Consider the following 18,596-nt stretch of genomic DNA (forward strand, 5'->3'; position numbering starts at 1 on the left):
ATTGGTGCGGCTGACTTCCGGGTTGGAGGCGCGCTGTGTTAAGAAGCAGTGCGGCTTGGTTGGGTTGTGCTTCGGAGGACGCATGGCTTTCTACCTTCGTCTCTCCCGAGCCCGTACGGGAGTTGTAGCGATGAGACAAGATAGTAATTACTAGCGATTGGATACCACGAAAATTTACAAAAAAAGGGGATAAAATAAAAAAAATAAAAAATAAAAATAAAAAAGTAGCGAGTCGGAGTCTGAGGCCGAGTCTTCTCTTGTCTCTACTCCTCCCGTTACGGGGTCTGAGACGCCGAAGGCTCCCACCCTTAGCTCTGACAAATTGAAAACCCTAGTCATTGGCGACTCCATTACCCGCAGTATTAGACTTAAAACGAATCACCCAGCGATCATACACTGTTTACCAGGGGGCAGGGCTACCGACGTTAAGGCTAATCTGAAGATGGTGCTGGCTAAAGCTAAAACTGTCGAGTGTAGAGAGTATAGAGATATTGTTATCCACGTCGGCACCAACGATGTTGGGATGAAACAGTCAGAGGTCACCAAGCGCAACATAGCTTCAGCGTGTAAATCAGCTAGAAAGATGTGTCGGCATCGAGTAATTGTCTCTGGCCCCCTCCCAGTTAGGGGGAGTGATGAGCTCTACAGCAGAGTCTCACAACTCAATCGCTGGTTGGAAACTGTTTTCTGCCCCTCCCAAAAGATAGAATTTGTAGATAATTGGCCCTCTTTCTGGGACTCACCCACAAACAGGACCAAGCCTGACCTGCTGAGGAGTGACGGACTCCATCCTAGCTGGAGGGGTGCTCTCATCTTATCTACCAACATAGACAGGGCTCTAACTCCTCTAGCTCCACAATGAAATAGGGTGCAGGCCAGGCAGCAGGCTGTTAGTCAACCTGCCAGCTTAGTGGAGTCTGCCACTAGCATAGTCAGTGTAGTCAGCTCAGCTATCCCCATTGAGACTGTGTCTGTGCCTCGACCTAGGTTGGGCAAAACTAAACATGGCGGTGTTCGCCTTAGCAATCTCATTAGGATAAAGACCTCCTCCATTCCTGCCATTATTGAAAGAGATCGTGATACCTCACATCTCAAAATAGGGTTACTTAATGTTAGATCCCTCACTTCAAAGGCAGTTATAGTCAATGAACTAATCACTGATCATATCTTGATGTGATTGGCCTGACTGAAACATGGCTTAAGCCTGATGAATTGACTGTGTTAAATGAGGCCTCACCTCCTGGTTACACTAGTGACCATATCCCCCGTGCATCCCGCAAAGGCGGAGAGGTTGCTAACATTTACGATAGAAAATTTCAATTTACAAAAAAAAAAATGTTTTCGTCTTTTGAGCTTCTAGTCATGAAATCTATGCAGCCTACTCAATCACTTTTTATAGCTACTGTTTACAGGCCTCCTGGGCCATATTACAGCGTTCTTAACTGAGTTCCCTGAATTCCTATCGGACCTTGTAGTCATAGCAGATAATATTCAAATTTTTGGTGATTTTAATATTCATATGGAAAAATCCACAGACCCACTCCAAAAGGCTTTCGGAGCCATCATCGACTCAGTGGGTTTTGTCCAACATGTCTCTGGACCTACTCACTGCCACAGTCATACTCTGGACCTAGTTTTGTCCCATGGAATAAATGTTGTAGATCTTAATGTTTTTCCTCATAATCCTGGACTATCGGACCACCATTTTATTACGTTTGCAATCGCAACAAATAATCTGCTCAGACCCCAACCAAGGAGCATCAAAAGTTGTGCTATAAATTCTCAGACAACACAAAAATTCCTTGATGCCCTTCCAGACTCCTTCTGCCTACCCAAGGACGTCAGAGGACAAAAATCAGTTAACCACCTAACTGAGGAACTCAATTTAACCTTGCGCAATACCCTAGATGCAGTTGCACCCCTAAAAACGAAAAACATTTGTCATAAGAAACTAGCTCCCTGGTATACAGAAAATACCCGAGCTCTGAAGCAAGCTTCCAGAAAATTGGAACGGAAATGGCGCCACACCAAACTGGAAGTCTTCCGACTAGCTTGGAAAGACAGTACCGTGCAGTATCGAAGAGCCCTCACTGCTGCTCGATCATCCTACTTTTCCAACTTAATTGAGGAAAATAAGAACAATCCAAAATTTATTTTTGATACTGTTGCAAAGCTAACTAAAAAGCAGCATTCCCCAAGAGAGGATGGCTTTCACTTCAGCAGTAATAAATTCATGAACTTCTTTGAGGAAAAGATCATGATCATTAGAAAGCAAATTACGGACTCCTCTTTAAATCTGCGTATTCCTCCAGGGCTTAGCTGTTCTGGATCTGCACAGCTCTGCCAGGGCCTGGGATCGGGAGAATGTTTTAGTACTATATCTCTTGACACAATGATGAAAATAATCATGGCCTCTAAACCTTCAAGCTGCATACTGGATCCTATTCCAACTAAACTACTGAAAGAGCTGCTTCATGTGCTTGGCCCTCCTATGTTGAACATAATAAACGGCTCTCTATCCACCGGATGTGTACCAAACTCACTAAAAGTGGCAGTAATAAAGCCTCTCTTGAAAAAGCCAAACCTTGACCCAGAAAATATAAAAAACTATCGGCCTATATCGAATCTTCCATTCCTCTCAAAAATTTTAGAAAAAGCTGTTGCACAGCAACTCACTGCCTTCCTGAAGACAAACAATGTATACGAAATGCTTCAGTCTGGTTTTAGACCCCATCATAGCACTGAGACTGCATTTGTGAAGGTGGTAAATGACCTTTTAATGGCGTCAGACCGAGGCTCTGCATCTGTCCTCGTGCTACTAGACCTTAGTGCTGCCTTTGATACCATCGATCACCACATTCTTTTGGAGAGACTGGAAACCCAAATTGGTCTACACGGACAAGTTCTGGCCTGGTTTAGATCTTATCTGTCGGAAAGATATCAGTTTGTCTCTGTGAATGGTTTGTCCTCTGACAAATCAACTGTACATTTCGGTGTTCCTCAAGGTTCCGTTTTAGGACCACTATTGTTTTCACTATATATTTTACCTCTTGGGGATGTCATTCGAAAACATAATGTTAACTTTCACTGCTATGCGGATGACACACAGCTGTACATTTCAATGAAACATGGTGAAGCCCCAAAATTGCCCTCGCTAGAAGCCTGTGTTTCAGACATAAGGAAGTGGATGGCTGAAAACGTTCTACTTTTAAACTCGGACAAAACAGAGATGCTTGTTCTAGGTCCCAAGAAACAAAGAGATCTTCTGTTAAATCTGACAATTAATCTTGATGGTTGTAAAGTCGTCTCAAATAAAACTGTAAAGGACCTCGGCGTTACTCTGGACCCTGATCTCTCTTTTGACGAACATATCAAGACTGTTTCAAGGACAGCTTTTTTCCATCTACGTAACATTGCAAAAATCAGAAATGTTCTGTCCAAAAATGATGCAGAAAAATTAATCCATGCATTTGTTACTTCTAGGTTAGATTACTGCAATGCTCTACTTTCCGGCTACCCGGATAAAGCACTAAATAAACTTCAGTTAGTGCTAAATACGGCTGCTAGAATCCTGACTAGAACCAAGAAATTTGATCATATTACTCCAGTGCTAGCTTCCCTACACTGGCTTTCTGTTAAGGCAAGGGCTGATTTCAAGGTTTTACTGTTAACCTATAAAGCGTTACATGGGCTTGCTCCTACCTATCTTTCCGAGTTGGTCCTGCCGTACATACCTACACGTACGCTACGGTCACAAGACGCAGGCCTCCTAATTGTCCCTAGAATTTCTAAGCAAACAGCTGGAGGCAGGGCTTTCTCCTATAGATCTCCATTTTTATGGAATGGTCTGCCTACCCATGTGAGAGACGCAGACTCGGTCTCAACCTTTAAGTCTTTACTGAAGACTTATCTCTTCAGTAGGTCATATGATTGAGTGTAGTCCAGGAGGCCCAGGAGTGTGAAGGTGAACGGAAAGGCTCTGGAGCAACGAACCGCCCTTGCTGTCTCTGCCTGGCCGGTTCCCCTCTCTCCACTGGGATTCTCTGCCTCTAACCCTATTACAGGGGCTGAGTCACTGACTTACTGGTGCTCTTTCATGCCGTCCCTAGGAGGGGTGCGTCACTTGAGTGAGTGGGTTGAGTTACTGACGTGATCTTCCTGTCTGGGTTGGCGCCCCCCCCCTTGGTTTGTGCTGTGGTGGAGATCTTTGTGGGCTATACTCGGCCTTGTCTCAGGATTGTAAGTTGGTGGTTGAAGATATCCCTCTAGTGGTGCGGGGGCTGTGCTTTGGCAAAGTGGGTGGGGTTATATCCTTCCTGTTTGGCCCTGTCCGGGGGTATCATCGGATGGGGCTACAGTGTCTCCTGACCCCTCCTGTCGCAGCCTCCAGTATTTATGCTGCAGTAGTTTATGTGTCGGGGGGCTAGGGTCAGTTGGTTATATCTGGAGTACTTCTCCTGTCCTACCCAGTGTCCTGTGTGAATTTAAGTATGCTCTCTCTAATTCTCTCTTTCTTTCTCTCTCTCGGAGGACCTGAGCCCTAGGACCATGCGTCAGGACGACCGGGCATGATGACTCCTTGCTGTCCCCAGTCCACGTGGCCTTGTTGCTGTTCGAGTTTCAACTGTTCTGCCTGCGGTTATAGAACTCTGACCTGTCCACCGGACGTGCTACCTGTCCCAGACCTGCTGTTTTCAACTCTTAATGATCGGCTATGCAAAGCCAACTGACATTTATTCCTGATTATTATTTGACCATGCTGGTCATTTATGAACATTTTGAACATCTTGGCCATGTTCTGTTATAATCTCCACCCGGCACAGCCAGAAGAGGACTGGCCACCCCTCATAGCCTGGTTCCTCTCTAGGTTTTGGCCTTTCTAGGGAGTTTTTCCCAGCCACCGTGCTTCTACACCTGCATTGCTTGCTGTTTGGGGTTTTAGGCTGGGTTTCTGTACAGCACTTCGAGATATTAGCTGATGTACAGTGAGGGAAAAAAGTATTTGATCCCCTGCTGATTTTGTACGTTTGCCCACTGACAAAGAAATTATCAGTCTATAATTTTAATGGTAGGTTTATTTGAACAGTGAGAGACAGAATAACAACAAAAATATCCAGAAAAATGCATGTCAAAAATGTTATAAATTGATTTGCATTTTAATGAGGGAAATAAGTATTTGACCCCTTCTCAATCAAAAAGATTTCTGGCTCCCAGGTGTCTTTCATACAGGTAACGAACGGAGACTAGGAGCACACTCTTTAAGGGAGTGCTCCTAATCTCAGTTTCTTACCTGTATAAAAGATACCTGTCCACAGAAGCAATCAATCAATCAGATTCCAAACTCTCCACCATGGCCAAGACCAAAGAGCTCTCCAAGGATGTCAGGGACAAGATTGTAGACCTACACAAGGCTGGAATGGGCTACAAGACCATCGCCAAGCAGCTTGGTGAGAAGGTGACAACAGTTTCTGTGATTATTCGCAAATGGAAGAAACACAAAAGAACTGTCAATCTCCCTCAGCCTGGGGCTCCATGCAAGATCTCACCTCGTGGAGTTGCAATGATCATGAGAACGGTGAGGAATCAGCCCAGAACTACACAGGAGGATCTTGTCAATGATCTCAAGGCAGCTGGGACCATAGTCATCAAGAAAACAATTGGTAACACACTATGCCGTGAAGGACTGAAATCCTGCAGCGCCCGCAAGGTCCCCCTGCTCAAGAAAGCACATATACATGCCCGTCTGAAGTTTGCCAATGAACATCTGAATGATTCAGAGGACAACTGGGTGAACGTGTTGTGGTCAGATGAGACCAAAATGGAGTTCTTTGGCATCAACCCAACTTGCCGTGTTTGGAGGAGGAGGAATGCTGCCTATGACCCCAAGAAACCATCCCCACCGTCAAACATGGAGGTGGAAACATTATGCTTTGGGGGTGTTTTTCTGCTAAAGGGACAGGACAACTTCACCGCATCAAAGGGACGATGGACGGGGCCATGTACCGTCAAATCTTGGGTGAAAACCTCCTTCCCTCAGCCAGGGTATTGAAAATGGGTCGTGGATGGATATTCCAGCATGACAATGACCCAAAACACACGGCCAAGGCAACAAAGGAGTGGCTCAAGAAGAAGCACATTAAGGTCCTGGAGTGGCCTAGCCAGTCTCCAGACCTTAATCCCATAGAAAATCTGTGGAGGGAGCTGAAGGTTCGAGTTGCCAAACGTCAGCCTCGAAACCTTAATGACTTGAAGAAGATCTGCAAAGAGGAGTGGGACAAAATCCCTCCTGAGATGTGTGCAAACCTGGTGGCCAACTACAAGAAACGTCTGACCTCTGTGATTGCCAACAAGGGTTTTGCCACCAAGTACTAAGTCATGTTTTGCAGAGGGGTCAAATACTTATTTCCCTCATTAAAATGCAAATCAATTCATAACATTTTTGACATGCATTTTTCTGGATTTTTTTGTTGATATTCTGTCTCTCACTGTTCAAATAAACCTACCATTAAAATTATAGACTGATCATTTCTTTGTCAGTGGGCAAACGTACAAAATCAGCAGGGGATCAAATACTTTTTTCCCTCACTGTACGAAGGGCTATATAAAATAAACTTGATTGATTGATACCACATTACTTGAACACGACTGTTGTGTGTTGGTTTTGGATCAGCTCTCTGATGGGTTTATTAAGAGTCATCTGTTGAAAAACCCTGAGTTTATCTTATACACAGACGGTTCAAGCATTGTGGAGGGAGGTGTGAGGAAGGCAGGCTGGGCATGGGCAGTTACTACGGTTGGAATCGGCTAAACTTTGAACATTGAGATATTAAATAAATGATAGAGACAAAGCCTTGAAAAGAAAGAGTGTAAAAAGCCAGAAGGCTTTGGAATGTGTTTGATGGAGGAGAGGAGAGCGATGTGTTGATATAGGGAAGACAGATGGATATCTGTGGATTAGGAGGTGAGGGGTGAGGTCAGTTCCCCTTAGGGGAGTAATCAGGGTTGGTATCTGGTTACCTTCTTTCCTGTGGAGAAAGAAGGAGTGTCTTAAGTAGGATGCATATAAACTGTGATGTTTGATTTCAGCTGTACAGAACCTTCGGGAAAGATTAAACTTGGTTAAAGCTTCTCTAGTGTCCGTGAGTTATTTACTCTGAAAAATAAGAACCTAACACTACAATGGACAATGTCACTACCAGGCACGTTAGATTTGAGAAAAGCAGATATTTACTTTATGAGTAACACAATGCCTAACTATTGCATACAACTCTCTAATGCAGTAGGGGAAGCAGATAGACAAGTAAAAGAGTAATGGGGAATAAGTCCCGAGGGGGGACATGACGTAGTACCAGGACAGTGGGTGATGGTAAAAAAGGTATGTAATCAAGACATTAGTGCAAAAATTGGAAGGTCCTTATCAGGTTTTGCTCATAACGAGGTCAGCAGTAAAAGTCCAGGGAAAATCACAATGGATACATGTCAATCATTGCAAGGTTGTCCATTTTGATGACAAAGCGGAGCCTGGAGAATAAAGAACTGATTGATTAGCAATCAGGGGCCAATCTCGTCTGAAGCTGAAGCAATGTTCCTTGATCCCTTGACTATACCTGAAAACATACGAGATCCCCGGTGAAGTGTTCATTAGAGAAGTCCTTATCAACCAGTGGAACGGAAGAAGAATTCCTCACTACCGGCAGACTGTCAGACACTAATTTCTATAACTCTGTGTGAAATCTATTTCTTATTGCAACAGCAAGTAAGTGTGTTTTATAGAAATGCAAGATGTTTAATGTGAATAATTTTATGCTTACTGCTGTTTTTGATACTGTCTATTTTTTCATGTTTTTTATTGTTTTCTAAAAATACATTTTATCTCTAAAAATACATTGTTACAGTTGTTGGTTAGCTAGCTAGCAAATTTTTGGCCAGAATAGAATTGACATGAAATCAGCCAAAACACCTCAAACAAGACATTGTATCAAGAACAAGATGAAACTAGCTGAAACGAGTCACTTACGATTCCTTACATGGCAGTTTCTTGTCATTGTTGGTAGCTATCTGGCCATCCAGAATCACAACAACTCACGGACTTCTGCCCCATTGAAGCAGGCACATCGTTTTCAGGACGTTTTCAGCTAACCCATATATATTTGTTCCAAGATGGCGTAGCAGTCGGACGTCTGTTTGTCTTGTCCTGTCCCGTACCATGTATATATTGTTTTCTTCATATATATTTCGTACATATTTTTCCATCTACGGAATGAACATACTCTCCTGCAACCCACCTCACCCAATGTTGTACGGATCTGCAAATTTTTACACTTTAGAATCGGCACCCCCATCAGGAGCTAGCTAGCTAACTAGCTACTAGCTAGTAGTCAGTTAGCCACTGCTAGCGGTCATCACCGTTAGTGTAACGGATGTGAAATGGCTAGCTAGTTAGCGGTGGTGCGCACTAATAGCCTTTCAATCGGTGACGTCACTTGCTCTGAGACCTTGAAGTAGTGGTTCCCCTTGCTCTGCAAGGGCCGCGGCCTTTGGATGGACTAAAGTTAAACTGTTACATTAACTCGGACATCAGCCAGCCTCAGCCCGGTCAATTCCTGCCAGTCTGCACAGCGCGATATCAACCCAGAGCATATCGGACTGCTTTTTCTCAACCACATCTCCTGGATTCCTACCGCAAGCGCTGAACCTTTACACCGGATCATCACAGCAGGCTAGCTTCTTTCCGAGTGGCTACTCCTGGCTAACGTCTCTGTCCCGAAGCAAGCACCAGTTAGCCTGGAGCTAGCCTTGAGCTAGGCCCATCTCCCGGCTAGCCGAAGAGGTCCATCAGCCAATTCTTGGGCTACAATACCTATTTTGCTAATTGGCCTGGACCCTTTTACTGCAGACATGGAGCCCCGCCGATCCATCACGATTGGTCTGCTGACGTAACCGTCCGAGGGGGTTTCAACTGGCTCTTTCGTTGCAATGTCCACCGGAGGCCCATCTGCTAGCCGGCCCGCTAGCTGTCTGAATAGCCGTGTCTCCAGCTCGCATAGCTAATCATTGGACTTAATGATCACTCGGCTACAAATGCCTCTACCTAATGTCAATATGCCTTGTCTTTTGCTGTTTTGGTTAGTGATTATTGTCTTATTTCACTGTAGAGCCTCCAGCCCTGCTCAATATTAGGTAGCCCCTTTGTTCCACCCCTCACACATGCGGTGACCTCACCTGGCTTAAATGGTGCCTCTAGAGACAAAATCTCTCTCATCGTCACTCAATGCCTAGGTTTACCGCCACTGCCATTCACATCCGACCTTAACCTTGTCTGTACATTATTCCTTGAATCTATTCTTCCGCGCCCAGAAATCTGATCCTTTTACTCTCTGTTCCGAAAGCACTAGACGACCAGTTCTTATAGCCTTTAGCTGTACCCTTATCCTACTCCTCCTCTGGTGATGTAGACGTTAACCCAGGCCCTGCAGCCCCTAGCTCTACTCCCATTCCCCAGGCGCTCTCATTTGTTGACATCCAGAAAGGTCTTAGCACAAGGCCCAAAACGAAGCCTGACCTAAATTTGAGGTGCTTTTGGGTGACAGCGGCAGAACCATTGAGGCTAGAAGCACAATTCAATCACAGGAACCTTCCTAAGGTCCTCCCGATCTGTGCAAGCCTAAACTTGACTGTGTGGAATTAACCCTTAACAGTGAAAACAGGGTGTTTTTTCTAACAGTTTACATTGACATCTCTCCCCATAGGAATACATTGCCTGCTGCCATAAATTCAACCTGATACCTATGTGGGTTATGATTGCCATCTCAAGCTGTCTTCAATGACAATCCATCAGGCCACTATGAGGATTACCTGTGTTGTGTTTAAGCGTCCTAGAGCAACCGGAAGTGGTTAAATTACCCTAAAAGTGGTTTTGATATACCCAACCTGCAGTTTGTATAAACACTGAATTCAACCCTCTGTAAATCAGTCAGTTCTTAACGTAAAGACTTGAAACTCAGGATTCTGTAAAAGCCTACCCCAATGAGGATGTCTTTACTTTCAGCTTCCTGTTACAACCGGAAGTGCCTTGAATTGGGGTCATAGGGGCTGTTTCAAAGGGTTAAAAAGGTCTCATCTTTCCAAAATTTCATATGTGTGATTAGGCAACCCTCATGAACCGGTACATATTAGAAAACCAGATTTTTTTACTTTTTTGGGGGGCCCTTTTTGGAACGCTTACAATTTCTATCTAACTAAGGGTATTCGTACATTTCTAGTCTTTCAAGCTATTGAGGGGATTTCTGTCTATGGCGATGAGGGGAGATGCATATGTGAGTCTCGAGCTAATCGGACCATTGATATAAGAAGGCTTGCCCCTGAACACTTGTAACTTAACTGGGTGGCACAACGTGGCACTCCCGACATTATACTTGAGTACTGAGCCAATAGCAGCATCTATATATTAGAAATGGCCTTAGGCCCATAAAGTTCATAAACGAGATGGGCGTGGCCACCCTACCTTCATTCTTGAGTCTTTAGCCAACCGCAATATCAGTCAAATGTTTGGACACACATACTCATTCAAAGGTTTCTTAATTTTTACTATTTTGTACATTGTAGAATAATATTGTAGACATCAAAACTATGAAATAACACATATGGAATCATGTAGTAACCAAAAAAGTGTTAAACAAATCAAAATATATTTTATATTTGAGATTCTTTTAAGTAAACACCCTTTGCCTTGATGACAGCTTTGCACACTCTTGGCACTCTCTCAGACAGCTTCCGACCTTAACCTTGTCCATATCCACCACTCCATCTCTCATGTACAGACCATTCAAGTAGCTGCACTTAACACCTCACTGATACTGATTGTGTAAGCTACAAACCCAAATTGTCTAAGGAAATGTAGCTAACAGTAATAACATTGCACACATATTCAGAAATCTGGGCTGATGGAATCATTGTTATGCATGTCTACTGGCCATAATTTCCGCTCACGAACCTGCCCCTCCCCCACTGCAGAGTGCACAAAAGTACCAAACTACTAAAGGTTTCACAGGTCAACACAGTTCCCCTCCCCCATGCCGTAGTGACAAATCTCTGCCAGGGTTGCCATGTATGCGATTTAGTCTTTTATTGAGGTACTTTTAAAACTTTGCTGCAGGTGAAAAGTTTTAGTCGCTGGGTGCAAGTTTTTATACTACTTCTATATTGCAACGTTACCAAAATGGTATTTTTAAAAATCCATTAATTTCCCTGTAATCTGCTGAAATGGTGATAGTTTTTAGGCTTTGCAGGTGTTTTTTTTTTGGGATCTCCTAAGAAATTTGAAATTGACCTGGCAAGCCTGTGTTGAGCATGATCACAACTAAAGTAGCTGTGCAACACGTTTTTTAAGGAAGAGGAGGAAGGTTGCAAATGTTCACATTCATGCAAGAAGGTAAGCTATTAACTAAACTGTTAACCAATATTTTAGCTAAAATTGTATTTGTTGTAATGGCAAGCAATGCCTGTTCCCGTTGTCTTTATTTGTAATTAATGTTAGCTCACATGTCTTTCGGTGTATCCGAAAACCGCATTGTGTCAGATATACTGCCTCATGAGATTGAAATTGGTAGGCTTATCCAAACAATTCATTAATGTGCAATTGTTACTTTGCATGTTTTTACCTTATACTTATTTACTGCTTGCTAATGATTAGCGTGGTAGCTAATGATTAGCGTGCTAGCTAATGATTAGCATGCTAGCTAGCGGTTAGCGTGCTAGTTTAGCATAAATGGTAAACATGTCTTTGATTTAGAATACATGATTGTGGTTAACCCAATACAGTTGACCAAAGCTATGCTTGGATACAAGACTGATGACTCAATAACCAGTATTGACAACAGTAAAGATGGTTATGTCCCAGGGCCATCTGGATCATCAGAGGAAGGCAATTTCTATAAAGAAAAACATGACAGGTATGCCTATACCTTACATACACATGTACCTATTCTTAACTACAATGTCCTGTTGGAAAATTACATCTTTTCCACTGATGTTTTCCAGGAGAGATGTCAATGATTCGGGCCAAACAGCCAATGACCAAGGGAAAGCTGGGACAAAGGAGAGGCTCACACGGTAAGCATGTTTCCTGCTGCCTTCAGTCAGTGCATTTTCACTCTGTAGTGTCAACTTATGGCCATACTGTGCTGGTCCAGATCAATTCTGTCTTCATCAGTTAGTGTATTTCCAACCATGCCAGTACAGAACGGTTCAGTTTGGATTGTACAGAAGCTAAGACGTTAGATCTGGAACTAGTGTGTCAGGATAGATGATAACACAGGAGGATTACCACGCTTTACATTGTTTTACCTGGGGGAGGGAACTTAATTTAATAAGTATTGCTTTTATTAGAAGGTTTACATTGCAAACAATTTGATGCAAACAATTTGATGGGCTTAGATTCCATACAGATTGAGTCTGCCTTGATGTCAGCATTGCACATTCTTCTCTTACATCCTTATCTATGTAGTTATTTAGTTGGGATTGTTAGACTAACAACACAGCTGCAGATACAGCTGCAACCTTGTAGAGTTAATTCAGAGATGTTCAAGTACTGTATTGTACTCAACCTTTATATAATGTAGTCATTCATAATGCCATCTCTTTCCAAAGGAGCCAAAGGAACAAAAAGGTATTGGTCGACAATAGAGGTGGATGCAGTTGAAGATTCCTTGATGAATTTTATCCGAATGGGAAAAACGCCTGGAAAACAAGACTGTGAGAAATGCATTGCTGCTTCTCCCCAAGCGCTAGTAAACAGGGACTAGAGAGCAGTAAAGTTCTATGTACACAACAGAATAGTTGCAGATCAGAGAAAATAAGTGTATGAGATGCTTCTGGCTATCTTGGTGTACCTCTGAGGATTTAATGGGACTTACTTGACTTAAGCTCATAGGCAGTTGACGAATGTCCTCCATCTCACTCTGTTCGGGGGAAGTTTTTCCAGGTGGGTTGTTCACTTTTGGAGTGACTAAGGTCTCAAGAATACAAAGCCTGCTGACTTTGAATGATACAGAAAAATAAAAAAACATTTTTCTAAACTATTAATCTATTTCTTGGATATATTGAATCCATTATTGAAATGGTTGTTCCAGTTTAAATCCTTTACTGTAACGGCTGTCAATGTCGTTCTCCTCCTCAGACGAGGAGGAGCATGGATCGGACCAAGATGCGGAGTAGGAGGTATTCATGATTTTAATGACAAACCAACAAACACTAACAAATTAACAAAACAACAAACGTGACTAACCTGCAACAGTCCTGTGTGGCCCAAACGCTAACAGAGACAAACTCTCAATCAGAGACAAACGATACACACCTGTCTCTAATTGAGAATCATACCAGGCCGAACACAAAACCCAACATAGAAATAGAAAACATAGACTGCCCACCCAACACTCACGCCCTGACCAATAAAGACATACAAAACAAGAGAAAACAGGTCAGGAACGTGACATTTACAGAAGAACTACACTACAGCCGTTGAGTTGCCATCTGTGTTGCATCATTGTGGCATCTACATGCAATATTTTCAGTCATAAAATAGAATGAATGCATCAAATATCGAGAATTAAAATTTGATAATTATTTTACGCTTCCATTAGGTACAACGTAGGCAGTTGGATAGCTTTTATAGATTTTATAGGAGGCATTCTCTCGATGGCTGAGTGGCTGCTGCCAACATACAGACTCAATCTCTAGCCACTTTAATAATTAAATAATTAATAATTTGATGTAATAAATGTATCACTAGTCACTTAAACAATGCCACATTATATAATGTTTACATATTTACATTTTACATTTAAGTCATTTAGCAGACGCTCTTATCCAGAGCGACTTACAAATTGGTGCATTCACCTTATGATATCCAGTGGAACAACCACTTTACAATAGTGCATCTAACTCTTTTAAGGGGGGGGGGGTTAGAAGGATTACTTTATCCTATCCTAGGTATTCCTTAAAGAGGTGGGGTTTCAGGTGTCTCCGGAAGGTGGTGATTGACTCCGCTGACCTGGCGTCGTGAGGGAGTTTGTTCCACCATTGGGAACAAATCCTACATATCCTACATTACTCATCTCATATGTATATACTGTCCTCTATACCATCTACTGCATCTTGCCTATGCTGTTCAGCCATCGCTCATCCATATATTTTTATGTACTCATTCTTATTCATTCCTTTACACTTGTGTGTATAAGGTAGTTGTTGTGAAATTGTTAGATTACTTGTTAGATATTACTGCACGGTCGGAACTAGAAGCACAAGCATTTCGCTACACTCGCATTAACATCTGCTAACCATGTGTATGTGACCAACACGATTTGATTTGATTTGCAATGTGCGGTCTCCAGTAGTTGGTAAAATTACAAGTGCACTTTTTTTAAGAAGTCAGCAACTTTAGGTGATTTCCTCATAATAGATTCTTTCCCTAACTCGTGAGTGTAATTTCTGTGCTTCTATGATGTCTGGAAAGCATGGTCCTCAAAAGGTATGTATTTGTGAGGAGTCCTAAATTGGTTAGAAATTCAAGACTGTGTGTGTGTGTGTGTGTGTGTGTGTGTGTGTGTGTGTGTGTGTGTGTGTGTGTGTGTGTGTGTGTGTGTGTGTGTGTGTGTGTGTGTGTGTGTGTGTGTGTGTGTGTGTGTGTGTGTGTGTAACCTTTATTTAACTAGGCAAGTCAGTTAAGAACAAATTGTTATTTACAATGACGGCCTATCCTGGCCAAACCCGGACCACGCTGGGCCAATTGTGTGCCACCCTATGGGACTCCCAAACACGGCCGGATGAGATACAGCCTGGATTTGATCCAGGGACTGTAGTGACGCCTCTTGCACTGAAATGCAGTGCCTTGACCGCTATTTAATTGTACTAGAAAGCTTAAAAGGCCACTCAAATTTCGGTTAACGGTATCGCATTTTATTTGCAAGGAAAGTATCACTATCGGCCAAAAATGTCATATCGGTGCATCACTAGACACAACAGTAGCTAAGATGGAGAGAAGTCTGTCCATAATAAAGTGCAGCTCTGCCTTCACATCACTATCAACAATGCAGGTCCTACAGGGCCTAGTTTTGTAGCACCTGGACTACTGTTCAGTCGTGTGGTCAGGTGCCACAAAGCGGGACATGCAATTGGCTCAGAACAGGGCCAGCCCGGCTGGCCCTTGGATGTACACAGAGCTCTAACATTGCCCGTGTGTTAATCATTGTGAGTGTGTGTTATTTATTCGAGGTACTCCTCACTCTTTTGTTTGGGTTTCAACCCTGTGTTTTTGTATAGTGTTGGTTTGGTCTTCGTCCTGTGCCTTTACAAAGCACGCCGTAATTTAGGTATAATAAAAAAAACTATTACGCATTCCTGCGCCTGTCTCCCGAATCAATCATTCCGACGTGACACACGATGACATACGCACTATACACACGTACATATGGATTTTGTGTTGTAGATATGTGGTAGTAGAGTAGTGGCCTGAGGGCGCACAATTAATCTGTTATACAATTTTAAAAACATGACAATACATTCATAACTGCCTTGATTTTGCTGGACCCAAGAAAGAGTAGCTGCAAATACAAATGTCTAGAGATGGCCACCCCCCACCCCCCCTAAAGTCTGATAGGTCGTCTCTGCATATATTGATAATTTTGACTAAGACACCCACTGATAGTAAGACTAATCAACCTCACCAGACAAGCATCCGAGCAAGCAAAACAGCACCCTCCTGTCTTAATATGTGCGCTGGGGCGCTGTTTATACTTTTGTTTCTTTTCCTATTGCTGACATTTTGGGGAAGCATGGCTTCCCTTGGCAGCAATGGACACATGCCACTTTGTAGGCTGAATTCCATTACACTTCCATTACACTTATGGTGTTTGTAATATGTCCCTTTCCATTCAAATGGTGGGTGCACAGGTGCACTGTTCAAATGCTTATTTTGGAGTAGACAAACTTTTTGAAATGATTTGTTGGACAATCAGATGAAAACATAATGATCGGTTATGTGTTCATGACACATTAAAAGGTAATACATTTTTACAGTTAAATGACATGTCTTCACTATAAAGCCCATAAAAACATGTTTGTGCACGTGCATAGGTCTTGTGGAAAAAAATAGAGCCCCCCGAATGTCACGGTATAATTGGCACTCGAGATGGCACTTTCAAGTTCATTTATTGCCGTATGCTAATTGAATGCAAACACTACAGTGAGACTTTTGGAATTGATTTACGATTTATTTGAACAGGGGAATGTACCAAACCTAAGCTGAAGCATTTAATGTGTTGAACCGTCAAAATGATATTGAAAAAAATCCCCCTTGCATCGATTAAGGTTCATGATGTTATGGCCCCTCTAAACGGGGTCTGCGCCCCAATTTGGCCACCCCATTCAAAATGTTCCAGATAGTTTCTGAAGAAAAAAATACACAAAGCATAAACACGAACTCTGAAACAGAAACACACTTCAACAACTGCACAACTCTATCACTAATTTGTGAACGCACGCATATAGTAGGCCTAATCAATCATGACTGCTCGTTCTCAGTAATGCATAATATCAATCACAGCAAATGATGGAGAAATAGGAGAGATTAATGGAGATATGAGAGAGATAGAATGGGATTTAAGAAGGCAGGGATTGCTTTCAGTTCTTAAATTGACCTTGGTAAATAAGTTAGGCTCCTCCTCTCTGCTCGACTGATAGAACAACAAATTAAACCAGGATGTCTTATGTCTATTTTATTATGGTATCTTCATCATTTTAGCCTGTACACCGACAATAGGCCTACTTGTGGCAAATCAATACAAAAAAGTCAATCAAAAACGGTTGTAGGTCAAGAAATGTATGTCCTAATAGGACAACTATACAAATAGCCTGGTAAGGTCTGGATATGGCTAAATACATATGGCATATTTCAAAACTCGTGTCTTATGGACACACTAATATTGAATAATAACATTGGAAAGTTCTTAAATACTAAACTGAAAAATTTATTTCTAACATTTATTTCATTCCATTTAAGTGCAGAGGCAATAGGCGTCATTATCTAGTCTAACACCAAAATAAAACCTTCACTTTTGCTCATATCACATTCTCAACCAGTTTTAAAACTTACCTGAGCTTATCCTGTAAACGCAATCAGGTGATTCATGTTTGAGCGCCGCTCGCCCCTCTGCTCGCGACTCTGCTGCTGGGCCTGTATAGTTGGGGTCCCGGTGCACCGTGGTGCCACGGCTGACCGTCTGCTGAAGGCAAAGTGATGCTGGGGCCACACTCCCCACCGTGGTCGAGGTAGATGTCGCGACTCTGCTGCTGGGCCTGTTATCGCATGGGAAGTTATGCTGCAGCTGGGATGTCGGGTTACGCTGGCTGATGGTGTGGGTGGTTTGGTGGAGCTGCTGCCGCTGTTGCTGATGCTGCTGCTGAAACGGATGATGGTGACTGAGATGAGTGTAGTTCTGTCCGCCTCCGTCTCCCAGCAGCGGGATATCGACCATTGTGGGTCTGTGGAACCGCGCCTTCCCCGCCAACCGCCTGTTAGGGAAGGTTTTGAGGTTGCTGTATGGACCCCGCTGCTGACCGCGCATATTTGGGGCGCAGAGACCCTCGTCAGCAGGTTGCGTTTCTCCTTCCATCACTGCTCGCTCCTGGCGCGTGCTTGTGTGACAGTCTGGTGATTGGTTATTTTTTTCCTCATCACTGTCTCATTGTCTGGCTCAGTTTTCCCTTCTAGGTACAATCACTTTTATTTACGCAGCGCCCCTGTCTGGGGAATAGCGCTGTGGGTTGTCAGTAAAAAAAGAGTATGACATGTCATATTATTTTTGGGCAGACAGCATCAGATACATGGGCTACAGATACTAAGACACAGGGGCGCTGTTTGCCTCGATCAGATCCTGGCGCTGTCTCGTTGTCTGGCTCAGTTTTCCCCTCATAATCACTTTTTTTACGCATCGCCCCTTGTGTTATTTTTCCTCACTGTCTCGTTGTCTGGCTCAGTTTTCCCCTCATAATCACTTTTTTTACGCATCGCCCCTGTCTGGGGATTGGCACTGTGGCTTGTCAGTAAATTAGAACACCCTCTGAATACTAGGCTACAGTAGTTTAATATTCAGAGTGGGCTAAATCACTGACAGGCCACATCGCCAATCCCCAGACGGTGCCGCCGTATAAGAAAAGTGGTTGTGCCAAGAGGGAAACGCAGGCGGGAACTGCACACCCTGCTGACAGTACACTGTCTCTAGCAGGTTAGGAGATCATTTTCGCTCACCCTAACTCTTTCCTAAACTTAACATCAGTTTATATATTTTTTTGTTATATATATTTCCAATGACGGCCTACCCCAGCCAAACACTCCCGTAACCCGGACAACGCTGGGCCAATTGTGCGCCTCTATGGGACTGAGGGATCCCGAGTGGCGCAGTGGTCTAAGGTGCTACATTGCAGTGCTAGAGGTGCCACTACAGGATCCCTCAGTTTCCTAACCTGCTATGTTAATTATCCTAACATGCTGCGTAATTTCTAACCTGGTCCACTTCAGTATGGAAGCTAAATCGATGAAA

At 43.2% G+C, this 18,596-nt stretch overlaps 1 protein-coding gene across 2 annotated transcripts in view; it reads right to left on the minus strand.

Moving 5' to 3' along the window:
- The window catches only part of LOC139582619 (BEN domain-containing protein 4-like), a 43,722-nt gene extending 25,950 nt beyond the window's left edge, over positions 1 to 17,772 (minus strand). For both annotated transcript variants that reach the window (XM_071412765.1, XM_071412775.1), the window contains exon 1: positions 17,150 to 17,772. In XM_071412765.1, the coding sequence (XP_071268866.1) occupies positions 17,150 to 17,669 (520 nt within the window). In that variant the 5' untranslated portion in view covers positions 17,670 to 17,772. The remainder of the gene's footprint in view (positions 1 to 17,149) is intronic.
- Between the last annotated feature and the right edge of the window lie 824 nt (positions 17,773 to 18,596).

The sequence above is a fragment of the Salvelinus alpinus genome, chromosome 1 (assembly GCF_045679555.1).
Source record: "Salvelinus alpinus chromosome 1, SLU_Salpinus.1, whole genome shotgun sequence".
NCBI lineage: Eukaryota > Metazoa > Chordata > Actinopteri > Salmoniformes > Salmonidae > Salvelinus > Salvelinus alpinus.